At 34.8% G+C, this 24,098-nt stretch overlaps 3 protein-coding genes and 2 pseudogenes across 5 annotated transcripts; 2 read left to right on the top strand and 3 right to left on the bottom strand.

Annotated features, from left to right (window-relative positions):
- On the top strand, positions 1,095 to 2,821 carry LOC109125438 (annotated as a pseudogene).
- Positions 3,042 to 6,425, bottom strand: LOC104701119 (ER membrane protein complex subunit 10-like). Of its 3 annotated transcripts, none has more exons than XM_010416762.2 (9): positions 6,022 to 6,425; positions 5,695 to 5,757; positions 5,501 to 5,596; positions 5,088 to 5,135; positions 4,858 to 4,929; positions 4,036 to 4,094; positions 3,742 to 3,832; positions 3,501 to 3,664; positions 3,042 to 3,235 (listed from the first exon to the last, which is right to left on the bottom strand). In XM_010416762.2, exons 1-8 carry the CDS (start codon positions 6,340 to 6,342, stop codon positions 3,536 to 3,538), a joined length of 879 nt encoding a protein of 292 aa, XP_010415064.1. In that variant the 5' UTR covers positions 6,343 to 6,425; the 3' UTR covers positions 3,042 to 3,235; positions 3,501 to 3,535. The 3 variants fall into 3 exon arrangements, with proteins under 3 accessions (XP_010415064.1, XP_010415066.1, XP_010415065.1); XM_010416764.2 differs by having other exon boundaries at positions 3,096 to 3,229; XM_010416763.2 differs by lacking the exon at positions 3,042 to 3,235 and adding an exon at positions 3,300 to 3,337.
- On the bottom strand, positions 14,187 to 15,449 carry LOC109125533 (annotated as a pseudogene).
- LOC104701117 (aspartic proteinase-like protein 2) lies at positions 18,374 to 21,334 on the top strand. Its single transcript, XM_010416760.1, has 10 exons — positions 18,374 to 18,753; positions 19,019 to 19,148; positions 19,256 to 19,497; positions 19,585 to 19,809; positions 19,998 to 20,151; positions 20,247 to 20,317; positions 20,601 to 20,691; positions 20,780 to 20,855; positions 21,001 to 21,072; positions 21,156 to 21,334. Exons 1-10 carry the CDS (start codon positions 18,539 to 18,541, stop codon positions 21,305 to 21,307), a joined length of 1,428 nt encoding a protein of 475 aa, XP_010415062.1. The 5' UTR covers positions 18,374 to 18,538; the 3' UTR covers positions 21,308 to 21,334.
- Positions 21,378 to 23,989, bottom strand: LOC104701118. The gene is made up of 5 exons (XM_010416761.1): positions 23,810 to 23,989; positions 22,869 to 23,083; positions 22,223 to 22,303; positions 21,785 to 22,132; positions 21,378 to 21,591 (listed from the first exon to the last, which is right to left on the bottom strand). The coding sequence occupies exons 1-5, from the start codon at positions 23,925 to 23,927 to the stop codon at positions 21,490 to 21,492; spliced, it is 864 nt and encodes a 287-aa protein (XP_010415063.1). The 5' UTR covers positions 23,928 to 23,989; the 3' UTR covers positions 21,378 to 21,489.

Here is a 24,098-nt window from a genome sequence, read left to right as displayed (position 1 = left end):
AAAAAAAAAAAAAAAAAAAAAGAAAAACTAGAGAGAAAATTACATATATAAATAAGTACCTGATGGTAGCTGTAACTCTGACTCTCACGGCTGTATCTGATTTCAAAGGCGGGATCAGATGAGTCTTGCTCACCTCCACCGGCGATTCTGGCTACCTGGATCCGTCGCCGTCGGATCTCCCAGTTTTTTTCTTTCTCCGGGTTATGAACAGTAGAACCTTTTCAGTTAACCTCTCTTTGATATAAACAACAACTGATGTGGTAAAAACTCTTTAGTGATGTGGTAAAAAAAAACGAGGTGTATTTTAATTTGTTAATGTGTATTTTTTTTATTTTTTTATTTAAAATCGAAAAATTAAATCCAAAATGTAAATTGTAATTATATACAGGACACTAAACATTTGAATAATATTTTGAAGATACACTAAACATTTGAATAATATTTAGAAGATTTATACATATGAGTAATAAACCAACATTTTGCAAACCTAAATTTGGTTTTCATGGAGGGACCTTTAAGGGTTTTTCAGAATCTAACTAAATTAATAAAATAGAAAATTACTTAAATCAACTTTTGAACGAAAACTTTATTAAAAATTCTATATGTTTTTGCGTCAAACGTCTCTATATATAGAGACTATATTGACATGGTGCTCAAGGCTAAGAAAAACATAAACTTTACATATTCATAACTGACCCGTGTGGTAGTAATATCGACCGGTTTCAAGCGCCTTTAGTACCGACTAGTATACAAAGTGTACTCTTCACCAAAAAAGTGTACTGGTCGATCTTCATCTTCATTCATTTATTTAGTAGACGCATTTTATTCAATTTCTCTTTCAGAATACCTTATTTTGCCCCAACTGTTTTACAAACCTAAATATACATAAAAATATAAAAAACAGACAAATCCTCATTAGAAAAAACTCAAGAAGTGATATTAAATCGACTATAAAACCGTTAAAAGTATCCATTAACATATAACATAGAATAAATGCAGAAAAAGACTATAAACAAATATTTTCTGAACCTTACCTTCTTGGGGAAGAGAATGAATCTAATTTTTTGTATCTACTATTATGACTCTTCAAAAAAATGTATTTCATTGTAGGGGAAAAAGAAGAAGTATATATCATTGCTTTATGCCTTTATCACTAAACACTACTAATGCATACTCCATAGGCTTTCTTCTACTATTCAAGTTCCTTAAAGCTAAAATAATATACCAACAAAGAAAATAAAAACTATTAAAAAAACAAAAGAAAACAAAATCGTTAAATTTACATCTTATATTCATGTGTTGTGTATTTGATTCGACAAGCGAGTTGGTCCAAATCCTCAAGTCAAATCTCTTAATAAAAAGCTAATTAGTAAGATAGTCCATGCACTTATTTCTGTACGTAGTAGAAGTGGGGCGAAGTTGTTAGAATCTGATAGAATGTTGCGATGGCAAATCCAATTCCATCAAGTTCTTCTCTGCTGACGAGATCCTCAAAGCCACTGACAATTTCAGAAGGCAGTCTAATATAATCATATTTCTTAATTAGATGAGTATTACAACAAATGGTATTCTGGTAAAACCAAGAACAATCACATGATGATACTCATCAAGAAAAACATGTCAACGGAGAAGAAACCATTTTGCCGCGACACAGCAGTTTCATCGGTGGTGAGTGGTCACAAAAAACTTCATGAAGTTGGTTGGATGCTGTGTTGAGCTTAAAGATCCAGTCTTGGTTTATCATGGTGTAAAGAAACATTACAAATTAGACATAAGTGAGCAGACGTGGAAAAGGAGAATGAAGATAGCAGAGGATATCGCCCGCCACTGCTTTAGCTTACCTTCACGGCTTCACACCGCCTTCCCTAGGCCTTTCGTATATAGATTCTTTTGTGTCCTTGGAAAATATTGTTGGATGAAGATGGCGTTACTAAGCTGAATGATTTCTCTCTGTGTGTCTCAACTCAATCCCACAAGCAGAAACATTTGTACAGGTGGAAGGGAATGCCAATATTTGGTTCCATGGAATCTGAATACCTAAAAACTAGTGTCGTCTCCGAGAAAACGGACGTCTTTGTTGCCTTAGGAATGTTGATGCAACACCTTCTAGTCGGAGAAGACAGACTTTGGAAGATTTAGGTAAAAAAGAAGCTGACGGTGAAGGAGAATGAAGATGATGACCTTTTCAATTTAGGCTTTTCAAATTCATGGAAAAGAGAGCCGGAATGGAAGAGATTGCAGATCCCAAAGATGCTAGAAGAGATGGGTGATATTTCAGAGGTAGAGCTTTCTCAAATGAAAGCTTTCCTAATGCTCTCACTGAGAAGCATTGGTCTTAAAGGGGAAGTACCAACGGCTGTTGAAGTGGTCAAAGAACTAAACAAAATCCAAATATTTCTTCAAAACGACTCTTCTTCTCCTTCAGATGTAACTCAGTTCTGACTCTCCCTAAGACGTTTCTCCCTAACATAAAGGCATTTTGCTAACAAGTATTGTTGCATGGTAAGGTATTTCACCAAATGTTGAACTGCTTTCGGTTCTTCAAACTAAATCCAAGAATGTGCTGTAAATTAGTTACATTCATGTTTGTATTTATTAAGACATTCATTAACAAGCGCCCAGAGCTTTTCTTTTACTTTTGTCACATCTCCCCGTTAGTGCTTTGTGTACGTGTGTTTTGGGTTTGATTGATCCCTTTGTTTTCACGTTTCATTAATGTTATCAAGAGATGTTATGATGATACATGTGAGTCTCGTATCGATAATATTTATATAGACATATAACTCAAGTCGTATAACTATTACATATTCTAAAGTTTACCTAGTAGTATCATAAACCATTGTTTCATTATCTACTGTCTAATACATGTTTACACGTTTATTGAACTAATACTTAATCAAGTTTCTTACACACGCTCTTAAATCTTCGTTTGAAGACGATTTCTTTCATGGCCTTTTCCTTACATTTTACTAACAAAATTCAAAAATCAAATTGACAAACACATGATAGCACATGTCAAAAGTGATCAAAACAAGATATGATGCTTCTCAATGATTTTGTTCTTGGGATGTCATGAAGCCTCTAGTTAACAAAGATGCTACCAAGTTCGAGGATTTTTTATTTTCATTTGTTGCATAAGAAAACACCGACTGAGGATTAAAATTAAAAGTTACCAAATGATGAAAAGATGGCTTACATGAAGATCTGTTGAATTATCATCTCTTATCAGCTGCAGCTACAACAACATAAGCTAACAATCAGACTCCAATCCATAACTCACGTCAAAACACATTTATCTCTCTCTAAACCTTGTAGATATCATTATCATCATAAATTCCTGATTCAAATCCGTGTGACTTATAAGTTATAACCAAATAGTATAAATCCACAGCTGCAAAGATAGCCTAACATATACATAAATGTATCCTCCTGGGATCATAGGCTTTAAAGACTTCTCGGTTTAAAAGAAATTTGTTAATCGTAAATGCGTCGAGGTCTACCTTTGATTGCTATGGGAGAAGAAGTAAAAGTGGAATCATCTTCTCCTGGCAGGTTGTTGCACTTGTGCGCCTCCGGCCTGTCCACCCGTTGGTTCTTCAGCCATGTTTGATGCTTGGGTTACGGCGTTCATCACAACCAGTCCCAGTGGTATCAAATACATCCACTGCGTATCATATGAAATTTACATCAAGACTTGAACTGAAACAAAAGGATCCATCAAAAGATCTTTATTGTACTCACATATTTCGCCCAAAATGATCTCTCTGGTGGTGGTTCAACTTCTCCCTCTGCATTCTCACTGCCTAGGATCTCCTCAGTGAATATTGGAGTTCTGCGGAATAGTCAGGTGAAGATAAGCTAGAATATTAGTTATTGGGCTAAGCGCTGCTGCGGTGGAAGCAAAGATATTTATTGATATAACTTTATGAACTGACAAAAAGATTTATGGTATCTAGAACACATGTCGAATACAAATCTGCAGCCTCATGCAAAGTTAAGCCATTTATTGCAAAAAAACTACAATAATTGGTCTACCTTGGCGCCTGCTCACTGCTTTTCAGAATTGTGTGTGAATTAAACGACCATTTTGCTGGCTACAGTAAGAAAAAAAGAAAAAAAAGGGAAACATAGATTAGATCGCATAGATAATCGAAGTTAGAAGTTGTTACGAAATGTAACCTTCTTCCATCATAAATATAGGGTTTTAGAATTCAAGTAGACAAGAGATGTAATAGAACCCAAGGTTGGATTCTATCAGAAAATATCACTATTAGGGATGCCTAGAGAGATCAGCAAATCGCCTACTTTGTTTATTAAAGGAAACAGTTAGCTCGAATCAATCCACAACAAAAGACTATCCTTCCATGGAAGGACGCTTACCCTCATATATAGGGCACAAGCTTACAAAAGGGATTTAGACTATGCGGAAAGTCAATTAGAAACACACAAACAAACTCACAACATTCCTCACTCAAAACCACACCCAAAGTCACACTATTATGTAATGTTTCAATTATCATAAGACCATATTCTCACATATCTTATCTTCTAATGGTATTTCCTCAAGAAAGTGTCTGTAGATCTATCACATATTATAGAACGCAAATAAAGAGTCCACTTCAGTTGAAAATACATAAGAGGGTGCAATACTGTATCTAGAATATGACTCAAATTATGTTCAATCCCAGAAAGAAGTGGCAAACAAAAAACTAATGACTTTATTATAGTATCTGCATTCATAAATTATCATTACATCAGAATCTAGACCGAAGGCAAGAAGGGATTAGTCTGTGTCCTATTTAATCGCAGTTAGATTTTAAAATAAAAAGAGAAGTTGTGATAATAGACTTCACTTACAAGTTTGAACTGTCTAGGATATTGACACGCCCCAGGAGAACCATAACTGACTGCCAAGATGTTGGCACCTTCCTGCAAGCAGAGACAGTATAGCAAGTAAACTAACCGAGCCAATCACAGATTTGAACCATATTCATAGTCCCAACTTTCTCTGTAATTCACAGAGTAGCATTTAAGGTGCGAACAAAACTGAGCTCACAAATGTTTATATGAAAAACAAAAAGCATTACCATGTGTATAATGAAATGCTCATCCAAGCCATCCCGTGGTAGGCATCTCTGTAATCAGACATATATATATTGTTTTAAAACCAAACACATAATCTGACAGAAAAGCGGGAAACAAAAAGAAAACCAAATACAGAACACAGAGACTTTAACAAATCTAAACAAGTCTAGGTTGTCTTTGTAATAACAAATTTAGATTTGTTATAGAGAACGACTAGTCATTTCATTCGAAACCAATTCTACAAATAACCAATCTCGAAAGAGTAGATTATTACTAGAAAGCTGTAGCCTACTAGGAGTTCAATGAGTGAAACTACATAAACTAATCTTTAATCTAAGAGCAGCCACCGTGGTTACAAAGAGTCCTTTTGTAAAAAGTAGGAAAAAAAAAAAAAAAAAGGTTGACATTGACTTACAGCTCTCACTGATGCAACCACAAACTCTCTCCCCGGTGGAGAGACCACATTAGATGGAAGCCGAATCCGATAAAAGTCATCTCCTTTCAGCAGATTCTACACATAGGTTCCAACAAAAAAAGCATTACATCTCTCTCTATTCCAAGGAAATTAGAGAAACAATTGAAGATACAAAAACAACATTAGAACATTACCTTGAATGCATCTTTCTCTTCAGCAGAAAAATCGTTCCTTGAGAAGCGCAGCTTTGTTAATGTCTGCATCCACACATATCAAAAGTAGTTAATTAGTGAATTAAGTAAGATGTGCTCTCTCTACTCATTATCTTAATCTTAATGAGATTATATCTTCAACTTGCTTGAAGCGATCTATAGATCAAATTCACTTCAGAGCAAAAGCCAATTCCCAGAATTTGCAGGTTAAACTGAATACGATCGATCCAAAATCCTAATATCAATAAACCGAATCTGGAACGATGCGATTTAAAAATCAAAAAAATCAAAAAGCAATCACAAGGTTACCTTTCCGCCATGGCTCCAGGTTTTGAGGCGAGCGGAGAAAGTACCGGCGGGGGAGAAATCAGAGTCGCCGAAGGCATGTTCGAGAGTAAATTGGACTTTGGAATCCAAATCGGTAGGATCTGAGTACCTTCTCCGGATAGTGGGAGACTGTTGCTGCTGCTGCTGCGGCGAAGAAGAAGAGGTGTAAAGATCGGTGGAGCGGGGCTTTGCTCCTTCAAGACCAAATTCATCGTCGTCAACGAGGAGCTCGTCTGATTGGAAAGCGATGGATGAAGAGAAGATGAGAAAGGAGAGGAAGAAGACAAGTGTGAGCTTCGCCATTGTTTCCGGCGATGGAGGGTTTCTTCTGTGTGCGTAGATCAGAAGAGGGTCGCGGAGTCGATATATCTCGGACTAGGGCCGGGCATTCGGGTAACTCGTTCGGGTTCGGGTATTATCCATTCGGATTCGGATAACGGGTTTAGAAAAATAGAACCCATTGGATATTTTTAGATATATGGGTTTGGTTCGGTTTGGGTACTATCGGGTTCGGATCGGTTTGGATTACAAATTTTAGAACTCGATTAGTACCCGAACTACCGGGTACCCGAAAAAATATAATTAAATTTAAATAAATTTAGTTAAATTTTGACTAACATAACAAAATATTTTAGATATTTTGATTATTTTTGATATTTAGGTATAAAACTAAATGAAATATTCAAAATTATAATCATAATTTTGGGGTAATTGCATTATATTAATGATAAATATTATAAATATATTTATATGTTCGGGTTTAATGGGTACCCAAACGAGTACCGAGTATTACCCAATCCTAACCCGAACATACGGGTATTAGAAAATAGAACCCAATAGGGTTTTATAGGCAAACTTGTACCCAACCTGAATCCGGTTTTTCGGATCGGGTTCCAGGTTGGGTATTCGGGTATGGTTTTTATGTCGAGGTCAATCTCGGATGATCGAATTTTGCAAGTTTTTGAGTTTTCACGAAACAAAATTAATTTCCTAAATAAATTGAAGAAGACAAAAAATAAAAGCTTTTATCCCAAATACTATATTGTACTAAACGAAATATATATATATATATATATATTATTTGGGGCATATTGTTGTTATTCTAAATTTTGTTTTACAACAACATTCGTCCATCATACTACAACACGGAACAAATTTTTTTATATAAATTTTAAATTTGTTAAAGTGAGTTAAAATTTGTTATTTGTAATACATAAATTAAGTGTATCGAATTTTAGTTTGGTTTTAGTTTGGTCTCATCACGTTCCGTTCCGTTCCATTTCATCTCGTCTGTCACGTCTCATTCATTCCTGTCCCATAAAACTTTTTAATTCTCATAACCATTCTCTATAATAATTCATTAATAACCTATAATACAATTTTAATTAGAAAAATTTGGCTAAAATGTTTAGACAAAATACAAGAATTCTCCATTTGAATATTTAATTTACATTAGTGAATATTCTTCTAATATATCAATGATTATGAATCGAAGGTGTAATTAAGATATTATAGTTTATGTTTTCATAAAATATTGATTATTATTTTTAGTTTGATTGCGATTAATAAGAAAATTAGGTAGAGTTGATTGTTTCTATAAAATAAAATTTGAATTTATGTATAACATTTAAACCGAAATTTACGGCATTTGCTTCTATAACGATTAAACTGAATTTATGTATAACTGTAGTTTTTATTTTAAAAATTGAATTTAGGTAAAATTAATGAATTTCTAAACTTAATATTAAATGTGAATGACATTGATTGCAAATAACTTCAAACTCCAAGGTTTTTTTCCAAATGTACTTAGAAAATGTATATATAGTAAATTGGGGTAAAAAAAATTCAAATTAGTATACATTGCTCTTAGAATTTTCAAGTCTCATAGCTGTCCTGTTTCATCTCAAATTAGTATATATTACTCTTAGAATTTTTAAGTCTCATAACCGTCTCGGTTCATCAATTGAGTTAAAACAATTCAAAAACTCTCTGAATATTTTCAAAAATATTCAAAATTCTCAAAATACACATCTCAGAGTAGTTCATTATCTATAACATAGTCAATTCTTACCCAAACTATTTAAAATTTAAGAAATGAATTTACTAACCCATCTTTTTTTATTCCGTACGAGTAATGTTATCCAAAATTTATGTGACAAACATCCTCATAAAAAATAGCTTTAACGTACCTGTTAATACAAACATCCTGTTTTAGTTTGTTTAAGGATCTTACACACCTCATTACATTCATTCTGTTTTCTACTTCATGTTTTTATATCAACCATATATAACGATGATATATATTTTATTTTATCAAAGTGTCAACATTATTCAAAGATATAGGAGGGATTTATTTGTTATACACTAAAAGTTTTCACATAAGTAGACTATTTCACAAATTGTAAATACTGAATCGTCTATTTTCCAAATTACTTTTGGAGAGCATCCATTTTCTTGCAAAGTCATAGATTACTAGGTTATACATTAATTTGGAAAATGGATTACTTATTATTATAGTAAATTCATAATCCTCGTAGCTTCAATTCCCACCCGAATTTAGAAGCGTACCATACCAGCTTTGCGCTTCATAATGAATGTCTTAATCTATATAATAATAACAATCCGAATAAATACGACCAACAGCTGTGTTTTTTCAATCGTACCTTTTGGATATTTTTTGAAAAGTTGTGATGAATCATTGAAACAGTTTTTTATGGAAAGTTACAACTGTTCACTGTAAAGTTGTGTTGATTGAAACATTCATATCTTTTGAAATCTATATATATTTGTTTGTTTGAATTGTTTTCATTTTTTTTGCCATGACACAAAATCAACTAAATTTCAATCTCAACGATTTATACATTTTTCTAAATTATTTTATAGCATTCATTCTTTTAAAAGTCAAGAAATTCCTCTAATTCTTGATTTAACAAAAGATTTTTGGAATGATGAATCTAATTTACATCTTTTAGTTAATTTTAAATATAAATGTTTAATGAAAATACCTAGAGTGTTTTTCCAATAGTTAGATAAATTACATAGTGAGTTTTTGGATTTGACTTTTCAATATGGTAACAATCCGAAAAAATGCCACCAAAGGTTGTGTTTTTCGATTGTACCTTTTGGATAATCTTCCAAAAAATCTGTAGAAGATTTAAATTATGTGTTTAACAAAAAGTTGTGATTCTATTCGAATATTCATATCTTTTGAAATCTATATATTTGTCTGTTTGAACTGTTTTTATTTTTTTTGTCATGACACAAAATAATATAAAATTTCAATCTCAACGGTTTTTACAGATCTCTAGATTATTCTCTAGCATTCATTCTTTTAAAATAAGAAATTTCTTCAATTCTTGATTTAACAAAAGATTTTTGGAATGATGAATCTAATTTACAACTTTTAGTTAATTTTATATAAAAAATTAATGAAAATACATATATATATATAATAGCAATCCGAATAAATGCCACCAAAGTTGTGTTTTTTCAATCGTACATTTTGGATAATTTTCCAAAAAAATCTGTAAAAAATTAAATTGTGTGTTTTTCACAAAGTTGCGATTGTTCATTATAACGGTTTTTTGTAAAGTTGCAAATGTTCATTGTAGAGTTGTGTCTATTCGAATATTCATATCTTTTGAAATCTATATATATTTTTTGTTTGAACTATTTTCATTTTTTTGCCATGACACCAAATAATATAAAATTTCAATCTCAACGTTTTTTACGGCTCTCTAAATTATTCTCTAGCATTAATTATTTTAAAAGTAAAAAGATTCCTCCAATATTGATTTAACAAAAGATTTTTGGAATGATGAATCTAATTACAACTTTTAGTTAATTTTATACCTAGAGTCTTTTTCGAAGAGTTAAATGGATTATATAATAAGCTTTTGAATTTGACTTTTGAATATTGTAATAAAGATGTCTTCTATTTAAAAGCAGTTTATATGAGTTCGTAGGTATAATCAAGTGCACACACAACAGTTGCAATTTTTCGTAGTACCTTTTCGTAAAAAAATGTTTTTATTTGTTTTTTTTAAATTCAAACGGTTGTATCTGTTCATTGTAGAGTTGTGTCTTTTCACTATATTTTATTTATATTTTTTCATCACAACTTTTCGTTTTAAGAGTTATGTCTATTTAAATAGTCATGCTTTTTGAACTCTCTTTATATTTGTCTCTTCATCACTAATTAACAAGTTCGTTGAAACAAATTTTCCATTTTATGTTGAGTCTAGATAATTGAATATATTCTATAATCTAACTTAAATTTTAGAAATGATTATAGCAATAGAGAAATTTTATACAATTTAATTTTAAATTTACAGTTGTGTCTATTTATCTTAACTTTCCATTAAAAAAATATTTTAATATTTAAAAATAATAATAACAATCTGAATAAATAAGAACAACAATTGAGACTTTTTGTAGTACTTTTTTGTAAAAAATTGGTTTTATTTGATTTTTTTTTAAAACTCAAACAGTTGTATTTGTTCATTGTAAAGTTGTGTCTTTTCAAGAGGCAGTCCATTCGATGCGTAAGAAAAAAGGAAGGAAGGGTTGGATGCTCTTCAAGTTGGACTTGGAGAAGGCTTATGATCGAATCATGTGGGATTTCTTGGAAGATACTTTACACGCTGCTGGTTTGGAGGAGGGGTTGGTGTATAGGATCCTCCGGTGTGTTAAGCAACCTTCAATGTCTATACTCTAGAATGGTGAGCAAACAGAGGCATTCACACCGTCAAGGGGACTTAGACAGGGAGATCCTTTATCCCCATATCTCTTTGTTTTATGTTTGGAGCGTCTTTGTCACTTGATAGAGAACTCAATCATTGCTGGTGACTGGAAGCCTATTAGCTTGTCGCGTGGGGGCCCTAAGTTATCTCATATATGCTTCGCCGATGACTTAATACTATTTGCGGAAGCTTCAGTCTCTCAGGTAAAAGTGATCAGACGGGTGTTGGAGAGGTTCTGTGTAGCGTCGGGGCAGAAGGTGAGTTTGGAGAAGTCAAAAATATTCTTCTCAGGGAATGTTTCAAGGGATTTGGGGAAGTTAATAACTGATGAAAGCGGGATTCAGTCAACCATGGATCTGGGGAAGTATCTTGGTATGCCTGTTATGCAAAAGAGAATTAACAAAGGCACTTTTGGGGAGGTGCTTCAAAGAGTTACATCGCGTTTAGCAGGTTGGAAAGGAAAGTGTCTAAGTATGGCGGGCAGATTAACTTTGACGAAGTCCGTTCTGTTGTCGATCCCTGTTCACACAATGAGTACTATCATGTTACCAAAATCAGTGCTAGATGCCCTTGATAAAGTAGCACGGGACTTTTTATGGGGCAGTTCTCCGGGAAAGAGGAAGCATCATTTGATCGCTTGGGATCGGGTTTGCTTGCCCAAAGCAGAAGGGGGCTTGGGGATCAGAAAGTCACATGACATGAATAAAGCACTTCTGGCTAAAGTTGGTTGGCGTTTGTTAGGAGATAAAAGTAGTTTGTGGGCAAAGATACTGCGTCAAAAGTATAATGTCAAGTGTATTCGGGATCACACTTGGATGGGAGCAAAAAAACCAGGGTCCTCACCTGACAAAGCGTGAAGGTTAGGTTACGTGATGTGATTGTCTGTGGTATCCGATGGATTGTGGGGAATGTTCGGGATATTTTCTTTTGGGAGGATAAATGGTTATCGAACAAAGCTCTACTGGAGAATACCATTACAGATGTCCTGCCTGCACTTAGGGTAGCACGTGTCCAAGAATTTTGGTGTGATGAGTATGGCTGGTCGCTGTCGCGACTGTCGCCATTCTTGCTCCCACACATTCAACTAGAGTTAGCAGCTTTGGTGGTTGATAATGGGTCTGGTGCGCAGGATAGACTGTCCTGGGGGGAGACATCCGATGGTAAATTTACATTGTCGTCTGCATATTCTTTATTGGCGGTAGATTCATGGCCTCGACTAAACATGTCTAGCTTCTATGCTCATATTTGGAAGGTTATCGCTCCCGAGAGGGTAAAAATGTTTTTATGGCTGGTGGCTCATCAGGTTATCATGACGAATGCAGAGAGACATCACCGCCATTTGAGCGACACGAATGTTTGTCAGGTATGCAAGGGGGGTGTAGAAACAATTATACATGTGTTACGAGATTGTCCGTCCATTGCTGGTCTATGGCGACGAGTGGTACCAAGACGGCTGCGACAGCGGTTCTTTAATAGTTCTCTATTGGAGTGGCTGTCGGGAAACTTGAAAATGGGGAAGGTAGTAGCAGGTTGCGAATGGTCGACTTTGTTCGCTATGGNTGCACTTAGGGTAGCACGTGTCCAAGAATTTTGGTGTGATGAGTCCGGCTGGTCTCTGTCGCGACTGTCGCCATTCTTGCTCCCACACATTCAACTGGATTTAGCAGCTTTGGTGGTTGATAATGGGTCTGGTGCGCAAGATAGACTGTCCTGGAGGAGACAGCCGATGGAAAATTTACAGTGTCGTCTGCATATTCTTTATTGGCGGCGGATTCCTGGCCTCGACTAAACATGTCTAGCTTCTATGCTCGTATTTGGAAGGTTATAGCTCCCGAGAGGGTAAAAGTGTTTTTATGGCTGGTGGCTCATCAAGTTATCATGACGAATGCAGAGAGACATCGCCGCCATTTGAGTGACACGAATGTTTGTCAGGTATGCAAGGGGGGTGTAGAAACAATTATACATGTGTTACGAGATTGTCCGTCCATTGCTGGTCTATGGCGACGAGTGGTACCAAGACGGCTGCGACAGCGGTTCTTTAATAGTTCTCTGTTGGAGTGGCTGTCGGGAAACTTGAAAATGGGGAAGGTAGTAGCAGGTTGCGAATGGTCGACTTTGTTCGCTATGGGGTTGTGGTGGAGCTGGAAGTGGCGGTGTGGGAGTGTCTTTGGGGAATATAGTCGGTGCAGGGATAAGATTCGCTTTGTTAAGGACCTGTCGCAGGAGGTTAGTAAACCTCATTCACATAGCCGCGAGGGACCTGACAAGGTTGTACGGGTGGAGAGATTGGTAGCTTCGAAACGACCGTGTTATGGATGGGTGAAGCTAAATACTGATGGGGCTTCTCATGGTAATCCAGGATTGGCAACAGCTGGAGGGGTACTGCGGAATCAAGGTGGAGAGTGGTGCGGAGGTTTTGCTCTAAAAAAAATTGGGATATGCTCCGCTCCTTTGGCAGAGCTTTGGGGAGTTTACCATGGGTTATATTTAGCATGGGGAAGAATATTCGGAGGTTGGAGCTGGAGGTAGACTCTGAGATTGTGGTAGATTTTTTATTGACAAGGATTAGTGATTCACACCCTCTGTCCTTCCTGGTGCGGATGTGCCATGGCTTTTTATCAAGGGACTGGATAGTCCGGATTTCACATGTTTATAGGGAAGCTAACTGTCTAGCTGATGGGTTGGCCAACTATGCTTTTACTTTACCGTTTGGTTTACATTTGTTAGGTTCTGCTCCGGCTGATGTAGCTTTGATTGTAAGGGATGATGTTCGCGGGACTACGTTCCCCCGATGCACCCGCTTGTAGTTTCACTTTTTAAGTTTAATAATACTGGGGGACTTTGTCTCCCCCTCCCTCACCAAAAAAAAAAGTTGTGTCTTTTCACTATATTTTATTCATATTTTTTCATCACAATTTTTCGTTCTAATAGGTGTGTCTATTTAAATAGTCATATATTTTGAACTCTCTATATATTTGTCTCTTCATCAATAACTAACAAATCATTTTTGTTGAAACAAATTTTTCATTTTATGTTAAATCTAAATAATTTGAATATTAAATATCTAATATTCAATGTTATTCTATAATCTAACTAAAATTTTAGAAATGATTATAGTAATATAGAAATTTGATAAAACTTAATATAGAATTTACAGTTGTGTCTATTTATCATAACGTTTCGTTAAAAATTATTTTAATATTTAAAATTTATTTTATTTTGTTCTTAAGAGTTGTGTATTTTAATTTTAATTTTCCATTGATACTGTTTCACTCATTATTAAATATATTTTTAATTATAGTTATTTAATAGAAAATTACATTACTCATATAGCCATTAGTTCAATATTCTCAGTAAGGATCAAGCTCTTTACCATAATTCTTCATTAAAATATATTTTTTTTTTCTATAAAACCGAAACCAGCTCAACATAATTCCTCTACAAGCAACAACGCATCTCAGTGAGAGCATTATGAAGGCTTTCATTTGAGAAAGCTCATGCTCTGAAATTTCACCCATCATTTCTAGCATTTCTGGATCTGCGACCTCATCCATCCTTCGCTCTTCCCTGAATTTGAACCATCTAAAATAAGACGGATAAGCCGTCCTCCACATGGTTGCATAGTCATCATCATCCCTTTCACCATCACCACCAGCTTCTTCTTAAAATTGTCTTCTCCGATCATTGATCTCCGATAAGAGTTATTATCATCATCATAATCATCATCATCCCCTTCACCGTCAGATTCTCCTTCTTTTCCATAAACATTAAAATTCCGTAATATTTCTTCTCCTATTAGAAACGTTAGCATTAACATTCCAGTGGCCAAGACATTCGTTTCCTCGGAGGCTACGAGATCTCTAAAGTATTTCTCGTCAATGTAACCAAATCTTCCCCGTACATTACATTATCAACCTTGACAAATGTTTCTCCTTTTGGGATTAAGACGCAGTGAGAGAAATCATTCAGCTTAGCGACGCCATCTTCATCCACAAAGACTCATACACCTATATACGAAAGGCCTAGGAAAGGCTGTGTGAAGCAGTGGCGATATCCTCTGCTATGTTCATTCTCCTTTTCCACGGCTCTTTACTTATCTCTAAGTTGTCATATTTCTTAACACCAGAATAAACCATGACTGGAGATTCGGACTCATCCAACCAATTTCATAAAGTTTTTGACACCACTCAACATCGTTGATACTGCTATGTCCCGGCAAAACATTTCCTCTCGGTTCTCGGCAAATTTGGACCTGAATAAAACTCTCTTGATGAGAATTTTGTGATGGTTCTCGGTTTTACCTGAATACCATCTCTAGTGAGACTCATCTAATTCAGAAACACGGTTGGACTTGCTGAAATTGTCGGTGGCTTTTAAGATCTCATCAGCAGAGAAGAATTTGATGGGATTGGATTTGCCATCGCAACATTCGATCAGCTCTTCTAACAACTTTGCCCCTCTGCCTCCTGCTAACGTTTGCTTCGTATTCCTCTTCCTCCCCCTCCAACCCATCTCTAAACCCAAAGAAAAACACAAAAAAATACTTTACTTTGAAAACAATTGAACCAGAGGATTCAAGACCTCACACGACTCGTAGACGAAATGGGATTATTCAGTTCTTGTTGACTATTCAATGCTCGCGTAAAATAGGAATGGAAAGGGAGTGTATTAAAGATTTTTCTAGCTAAAAGCACAAGATTTAAGAAATCATAAATGTTTTGTTATTTTTACATATAAAATATATGATTAAAAATTTATTCAAAAAAATTAACCAATTGACAAAAAAGACTAGAAAATACAAATGGTCATCTTCTTATAATTAAAAGAGGAGTACATTTATAAAATTGTCTGAAATGTTGGTTATATATACATCAATTGCCACTCAATTAATGCATAAAGGAAAACATTTTTTGAAATTGAAAAGGGTAAATTGGTGATAAAATAATTTGAAACCAAATACCCGATCCAGTAAGGATTAGGTCCGCGTGTTTATCCGTTTTTCAAATGGGGCTCCGCGATTTTGTTCTTCAACCAGATTCTGTAAAAAGTAAGAATCTATTTAAAGACATAAAATTGATTACACATGACCTAAACTACTTTTTTCTCCTTTCGATCGACGTCTTCCCATATCCCCCTTTCATATATAAGTTTCTTTTTTTTCTTTGTACTTCCTCCCTTGACAATCTATCGCGGGTTGTTGAGTTTGTGGAATGTATCGTTTCTTGGATATCCTGCCAGGGTAAGAACTGACTCCTTTAACATCAAGCTGAAATTTATATCTCAGATTAAGATGTTCATCCTCCACTAACACCCTTTTTTTCTCAGGCCATCTTACATTACTGTCAAGCCCTTGAGAAATTCGCTCGACACATTCAACAGGCATGTGAATTGGGTTTCCCTTTTGTCTCCTTAATCTTGGCACTCTCATATCTATATTTTTCAAAGAAATTGTTGGGATATTAACGGAACAATATATCCATCTCAGGTTAGTATGGAGAGTAATGGAAAGGGAGTCTCAAGTGATAGTCAGCCTCTCCCGTATGAGACTGGTGATGAGGTTGATTTTGGTGAACCTCGAACAAAGGGTCAACACAGCTTTTATCAACTAATTTCACCAGGTATTTGATACATATATATTTTTTTTTAACTAGAAATTTGGATATGGGTTTTAGCATCTTCACAACGCATGATAAGTTAATGAAAAATGCACTGAATATTTCATAGTGATGTTTTAGGAACATGCAATCCTTTGTGAATAATGTAAATAACATCAAATATATTAAAAACCAAATATATGATCATCTTTGTTTTTTAAAAATATAGTATAACATTGAAATGGTTTAAACCGAAAAGTGATGTTAATAGCATGACAGGTTTGGTTAATTAGTATGAGTTGTTTGGTTACATGAGACCTATTAGTTAAACTAAAGTGAGTTGGGTAGATGAGACTACGGGTCTAAATATTTCAATCAAAAAGACATATTTTGTATATACCGTAAAGATCTTTAAATCTGCTGTGTAACGGGTTTATAGCATGACAGGTTTGAACGATTAAAGCAACAATAAAACTATTTAACTTATTTCATAAATTATATATTTATAAACATAGTTTGGAATTAGTTAAGTTACAAATTATATCCATATTTATTATTTGAACTATAAAGTATACAATCACGTGAAAGAAAAAAAACAATATTATACGGCTTTGACTAATACTTTAAAATTTTAAAACAAGAAAGTATAAAAAAACATTTGACCCCTGGTGTACCGCGGGTCCGAACCTAGTAATATATTAATAAAGATAACTGATGCATATAAAATGACAGAAAATAAAAAGGCTAAAAGATCTTATAATTTGGAACAGATGGTGTAACATTTTCAGAAATTTTGGTTTTTTTGTGATTTTTAGTATTTTCAATAATTAAAAAATAATAATGATAACAAATGAAAACGAAATTCAGTAATTATTCATTCTGTTTCTATTTTTAAAATGATAAACTTTTAGTTTGGACATTTTAAACCTTTAAAGTGTCATTGAGTAGCACTTTAAACCTTGAGATATTTTCACTAACATTATAAACCTTTAAAATGATTTCACTAAAACTTTAAACCTTAAAACTAATTTTCCTGTTTGTACCGCCACGAACGATGACAGAACAGTAATATCCGTCAACATGAAATAGTTAAACTATACTGGTTTGATTTAAATACTTATTTAATTAATTTAAATTAAATTAATTATTTATGATGATTGATAAAAAAAAAATACATCAAAGCAAAAAAAAATGAAGAATCAGAGGTAAAGTTAAAACATTTAACAAATGTAAAATTGAAAACGACAATATATTTAGAAGATTCATTGGTTTTCAATGAGAAGTCAATCGATTTGAATCAGAATCCAGTGAAGATGCATTTATTAAAAAAGAATAATAATGTGAAGAGTAGCGTCGTAAAAGTTTTGTCTACAATGAAGATGAACACAAATTTATTTTTTATCTTTTTCTTTATTTATAAAAACTAAAACTAATTAAAATTTAAATTAAACCAATATAGTTTAACTATTGCGCGTTAACGGATACTATTATTCCGTTATTTTTTATGGCGGTACAAAAATGAAAAGTGTTAGTAAAATCTTAAAGTATTAGTAAAATCAATTTAAATATTCAAAGTGTTAGTAAAATCATTTTAAAGGTTTATATTGTTAGTAAAATTCTCTCGAGGTTTAAAGTGTTACCCAGTGACACTTTTGAACGTTTAAACATGATTTTCCCCTTTTAGTTTTATACTTATAAAATGATTCTTATACGTATATATGCTCTCTCCCGCAAATCCCATCCTTCAAAATTACTAGAAGGTAAAATAGAGATGATGGTGAAAAATTTGTGTACCATTCATAATCACCTCTATCATTTTTTATCTTTATTCTTTTTTAGTATAAGATTCTTTTTTAAATTTGTCAATAGTTCCCAAAATGGATTTGCTTTACTAATATAAGCATTGGTTTTAAAAGAAATAAAAAAACAAAAGCATTGGTTTGTTATAAATGAAAAGTCAAGAATTTAGCTGTTTTTCTTTTTTGTATTAAGAAAAAAAAAAAATTCAAACATCACAATTTGGCAATTTTCTAAATCCGTCTTTGAAAACGCGTCTCTGTATTTTCTTTGCCGTTTCTTTGTCTGAATATGAATCACCAAAGTTTCATCCATTAGATTCGAAATAAAATCTCAAAATTTTTCTCCTCCGGAGATATCATAGCGATGGAACTGAGGAGAAAATTGTGCATTGTGGTTGCAGTTTTCGTAACCGTGGTCGGATTAGCATCAGGCAACTTCGTGTTTACGGTACAACACAAGTTCGCAGGGAAAGAAAAAAAGCTCGAGCATTTCAAGTCTCACGACACGCGCCGCCACTCTCGTATGCTCGCTTCCGTTGATCTCCCTCTCGGTGGAGACAGCCGCGTAGACTCTGTCGGGTTTTGCTCTTTTTCCCCCTCTCTCTTCCGACTCAAAACTAATTGGCATCCATGTTTTGTTATATAATATGTTAGATACAACCACAATTTTGGATGTGAGACGTTGTAACATCGCAAAATTGATCACTATAACATGATCTGGTTGTAATCATATATATATATATATATATATATATATATTTTTGGTATAGTTTACGTATCGTTTGGGACAATGCGTACGTTTAGGTACTAATGAAGTTACATTTTCTTGATTTTTGTGTCACAGTTTATATTTCACTAGAATTAAGCTCGGGACGCCACCAAAGGAATATCATGTACAAGTTGATACAGGTAGTGATATACTTTGGGTTAATTGCGCGCCGTGTCCGAAATGTCCGACCAAAACTAACTTGAATGTAATGCTTCCTTCTTTCTTATTCACCTAGTGTGTCTAATGGTAACTGCAGAGAAATGTTCTCAGCTAGCTTAGATCATCTTTGTTCTTTTTGTTTTGCCAATGCAGTTCCGTTTATCATTGTTTGATGTGAATGCTTCCTCGACCGCGACGAAGGTCGGTTGTGAAGATGATTTTTGCTCTTTTATTTCGCAATCGGATAGCTGTCAGCCCGCTGTTGGATGTAGTTACCACATTGTCTATGCGGACGAAAGCACAAGTGATGGGAACTTTATAAGGGACAAGTTAACACTAGAACAAGTTACTGGAGATCTTAAGACCGGACCACTTGGCCAGGATGTCGTATTCGGGTGAGCTTAATAATAATATCTTAGTGTGAGTTTTGGCTTGTGATGTGAGTTTTTTTCTTTGCTCATAAGGGCTTATCTTTGAGACAGGTGTGGAAGTGATCAATCTGGCCAACTTGGGAATAGTGATTCAGCAGTTGATGGTGTTATGGGTTTTGGACAATCAAACACCTCTATCCTTTCACAACTAGCTGCCTCAGGGGACGCGAAAAGAGTTTTTTCGCATTGCTTGGATAATGTTAAAGGAGGTGGGATTTTTGCTGTTGGTGTTGTGGATTCTCCAAAAGTTAAAACAACCCCTATGGTACCTAATCAGTACGTGCCTTGTTTTCTTCTCAGTTCATTTATTCTTTTCAATCAAGAAGCTAGAGTATGAGTAGTTGATGTTGTAGGAAGAGCTTCTTATATCGACGGCTTTAATTATACTTATTTAGAACTATAACTAGGGATGCTCTTGAATATTAATTCTTGTTATAACATGTGGTTGCGATGAACAATTTTAGGATGCATTACAATGTTATGTTGATGGGAATGGATGTGGGTGGAGCTGCTCTTGACCTTCCACCAAGTATTGTCAGGAACGGAGGAACCATTGTTGACAGTGGTACAACTTTGGCTTACTTCCCAAAAGTTCTTTATGACTCCCTAATAGAAACGGTAATTAACTTTCTTCTCTGCTCATATAGACTCATGTTAGTGTTTATTTCTAGTTTGCATGAATCACAATCCTGACATGAGTTCTGGCTGTGTAGATTCTTGCTCGTCAACCTGTAAAACTTCACGTAGTAGAGGAAACTTTTCAATGTTTCAGCTTCAGTAAAAAGTAAGACGGCTTGTTTCTTTTCCTTAGGGTGTTTTATTTCCGAATCATTCTTGTTTTAGATACTCAATTCAATTGCTGGACTTCATCATTGCGTATTCATATATTACTTTTTATGTGTTTTGTATAAGCATGCTTCAGTCATGCACTCTTGGTAAGTTTTTTGCGGTATAACAAAATCTGTTAGCTGTTCTGAAATTATCTACAACATTTGCATGCCCGCTAGCGTTTTCGTCTTGCAGTCAGTGTGTTATATGCTAAATTTCTTTCCTCCTTAATCTCACAGCGTGGATGAGGCCTTCCCACCAGTAAATTTTGAGTTTGAGGACTCTGTCAAACTGACAGTTTATCCTCATGATTATCTTTTCACACTTGAGGTAAGTAAATCAACTTGCATTTGCTTTCGAAATTCCAACAAAAAGAATTGGCGATGTTTCAGTAGGATGTTTCGAGTTACAATGACAGGATGACTTGTATTGCTTCGGTTGGCAAGCTGGTGGTCTGACAACTGATGAAAGGTCAGAAGTGATTCTCTTAGGAGGTAAACTTCATAATTTTTCTTTCGATATTGCTCACTCTAGACGATAACGATTAACCATACCATACCACAACTGTGTGTATGACTTTGGTCTCCCATGTGTTACAATACAAGTAGTGTAATCATTGACGACTTATCTGTTATGTAGATTTGGTGCTCTCGAACAAGTTAGTAGTATACGATCTGGAGAATGAGGTGATCGGATGGGCAGATCATAACTGTAAGTATCTCTAGAACCAAAAGAAGTAGCAGATTCTTTTTCCTTTCTTTGTCATACCAATATATGGGTCTCATATGTTGAAGGTTCATCAAGCATCAAAGTAAAAGACGGATCAGGAGGTGTTTACTCGGTCGGAGCAGACAATCTCTCATCGGCTCCTCCTTTGCTGATGACAACAAAGCTTCTTACTGTTTTGTTGACATTGGTCGCAGTGGCTTTTACTTCATTAGCATAGTAACAAAAGAGACCATTCATCTGGTTATATGTGCATTTGTCTTGGTGAAGGATGCTAAGAGAAGATGAAATAATTTTAGAAGTCTTCCAACACACACATATCTCTTTGCTTGTTGGGTTTTTATACAGATCATATACAAAAATATATAGAAATTTACAAATATGTTATTGAGAAGGGAGCAATTAAAGGGTGTTCTTCAAGAACTGTACAACAAAGTATACAATGGCTAGAAACAGTGCAATCTGATACCCATCTCTCTCAAAGCTGTCGTCTCTTTGGAAAAACTGCATCACCACAAGTAACATTCTCTTAGTTTACACCTAATACTACAATATGTACATAGATACGACTATGTATCTTTATGTCTAGCATGTCTCGGATTGCTTCAGCTTTAAGGATTTCAATCAAACTGACCAGTTGACAGAACCAAACATTATCATTGTCTATGTGATTACAATACTGTTAGTAGAAACTGACCTTATTCGGATCGGTTGGATCCCGATATATATCTGTGTCCTCTTTTCGAGTTGTCAAATTGGCGGTCAAGTCTTTTGTGACATCTCTCAAATCTTTTGCGGATTCAGAAGCAGCAAAGAGGCGGCGTGATGTCCAGAAATAGGCTTGTGCAATAGGGGCCGATGAAGATAAGTCCCAAGACTCTTCATGCTCAATCGCTTGGCCACTAATCTGGTTAAGAGTAAATTCAGATTTGACTTTGATTATCAAATCTCCACTTACAGCAGCAAGAAAAGATTTGGGTTTTCCTTTGACTGTCCATTTAATACGCAAGACGCTGGTGGACAACATTACCATCTCTTGTACCGTCTACAAATAAGAGGAAGAGAATCACATTACTTGTAACCGGAAAGGATTAGAACATGCAAAAAAAAGTTAAGGGTTGAGATCGGTTCTCACCACCGTAGGATTCTCTAATCCACTAGTTATCCACAATGGTCTTTTATACTTCTCACGACCTGTAAAACTTCTAACCGGATCCTGCAATCACTATCAATCACGATGTATTTACTTACTGCCAACGATCTGAACATCACAGCAGACATAATGGAACAAAGAGTAATAACGTTGAAGCAAATCAATTCTATTGGACCATGTCTAAACACAATATATATTCTTCACCCATTAGCCTGTTAGTCATACTGCCTTTTCACCTAAAAAGCCTTAACCCTTTAATTAATGGTGTTTTGACTATAAACATAATGATTTGCTTCCCATGTCAACAGCAACTCGTAAGAACTATCTCGTCTAGTTCATGAACTAGACATCATTTTAACCGCAAAAAATAGCCCAAGCTACACAAAACAGGTAAGAAATTTAATTCAGTTGCATGAACTGCCTGGAAGACAAGAGGTTCTTACAAATTTGTTCTAGACTGCTTGAAGCTGGAATAATTCACTCACAAGATAAATAGTACTACTCATTTAAGCATACATATCCAAGAGCCATTTTGAGCAAAATGGACTAACTAGTGCCAAATTTACTTGAATCAAATCTATCTGAAAACAATATACATTGTAAATTACAATGTGACAGAGAAATGTACCTTATATTTAACGGAAACTGCATAGCATGCAAAGGCACGATTTCCTTCCCTGATTTCAAGAATGTCGCGAACAAGTTGTCTGGCTGTGGATTCTACCTGCGGGCTACTTGTGCACTCAAAATCATTGCATAATTCCCCAAAATCAATCCTATCAACAAGCTTGTCTACTTCTGATTTATCAATGGATACTTCAGTCCTGGTGGAATCATTCATAACTGGGACAAAAAAAAAGGACAGGATAGATGCATAGTAAGATAGAGTAGAGTGGGAGATATACAATCAATAGGGATCAAGAAATAAATAAAAAAGAAAAGTATCATTCAACTCAAAACACCAATGAGATAAGAATAGTACTACAATTTTGAACGTATGGGTGAAAATCATGTGAAAAAAGGATAAAACATGGAATCATATTAGAAGTTTATTGTACCAAGCGTTTCTTAAAACCATTTTCTGGCATGATCTTTTCTCTTTTTTAGTGTTCATGCATTCATTTGTGCTCAGGACTCAGACGCACATCAAAGTAAATCTTATATCGTTGGGTTTATACATAGACTATAGTTGCTAATGCTTAAGGAAGTTATAAGGCAGAGTAACCAAACAGGAAGAAGATGATAAGCTGACAATATAAAGTGAGATCATGGATCTCGGTAAGATAAACCAGGGCTTTAGTTAGAAGACAACACAAGTTTGAAAATATATGTGAAAATTCAAGTTGGAACTACGACTTAGATTCTTCATATATCACTTTTAAAAACCACTCAAATTGAGAAGTTGCTGGAAATCACTCATAAACCCTAAAAGTAACAAGAACTGGAATCCTAATTCAAAGGCTTAACAAATCACATAAAAATAGAAGAAGATTCCAGAATAATCCAAAGATATAGAAAAATCAGAGAAGTGGTGAGATGTGAAACAGAGAAAGAGTAGTAGTAATGTACCTCGGGGAAGACGGTGGTGGATCTTAGAGGAAAGCCTAGAGCGGCGGAAGAAACGCTGCCGGAGAGAGGCGGCGGAGAGAGGGGGCGCAGGGAGGAGGAAGGAAGAAGTAGTAGCCATCGGAGTTTATTTCCATTATGCTTATCTGATTGTGTGGCCAAACGGCTTAATGCCTTCTTCCTTCCTCCTTTTTTTGTGGTTCCCTTTTAAATAACAAAATTACCCAACTTTTGGATAAGGTTTTTTATATTCTCTCTTTGTTTTTATTTATTAAGTATTTTTCAAGATGAC

The sequence above is a fragment of the Camelina sativa genome, chromosome 7 (genome assembly GCF_000633955.1).
Source record: "Camelina sativa cultivar DH55 chromosome 7, Cs, whole genome shotgun sequence".
Taxonomy (NCBI): domain Eukaryota; kingdom Viridiplantae; phylum Streptophyta; class Magnoliopsida; order Brassicales; family Brassicaceae; genus Camelina; species Camelina sativa.
This window is presented reverse-complemented; position numbering and strand designations above follow the sequence as displayed.

What these genes read in the sequence shown, in the direction of transcription:
- LOC104701118 (XM_010416761.1), bottom strand. Translation starts at nt 23,927, where the DNA reads ATGGCTACTACTTCTTCCTTCCTCCTCCCTGCGCCCCCTCTCTCCGCC. An exon ending in GATTAGAGAATCCTACGGTG is followed by an intron (nt 22,133 to 22,222) that starts GTGAGAACCGAT and finishes TCTTATTTGTAG; the next exon opens with ACGGTACAAGAGATGGTAAT. An exon ending in ATCCAACCGATCCGAATAAG is followed by an intron (nt 21,592 to 21,784) that starts GTCAGTTTCTAC and finishes GTGGTGATGCAG; the next exon opens with TTTTTCCAAAGAGACGACAG.
- LOC104701117 (XM_010416760.1), top strand. Translation starts at nt 18,539, where the DNA reads ATGGAACTGAGGAGAAAATTGTGCATTGTGGTTGCAGTTTTCGTAACC. An exon ending in AGCCGCGTAGACTCTGTCGG is followed by an intron (nt 18,754 to 19,018) that starts GTTTTGCTCTTT and finishes TTTGTGTCACAG; the next exon opens with TTTATATTTCACTAGAATTA. An exon ending in CGGATGGGCAGATCATAACT is followed by an intron (nt 21,073 to 21,155) that starts GTAAGTATCTCT and finishes CATATGTTGAAG; the next exon opens with GTTCATCAAGCATCAAAGTA.
- LOC104701119 (XM_010416762.2), bottom strand. Translation starts at nt 6,342, where the DNA reads ATGGCGAAGCTCACACTTGTCTTCTTCCTCTCCTTTCTCATCTTCTCT. An exon ending in ATCCTAGACAGTTCAAACTT is followed by an intron (nt 4,095 to 4,857) that starts GTAAGTGAAGTC and finishes TTCTTACTGTAG; the next exon opens with CCAGCAAAATGGTCGTTTAA. An exon ending in AGCAGTGAGCAGGCGCCAAG is followed by an intron (nt 3,833 to 4,035) that starts GTAGACCAATTA and finishes ACTATTCCGCAG; the next exon opens with AACTCCAATATTCACTGAGG.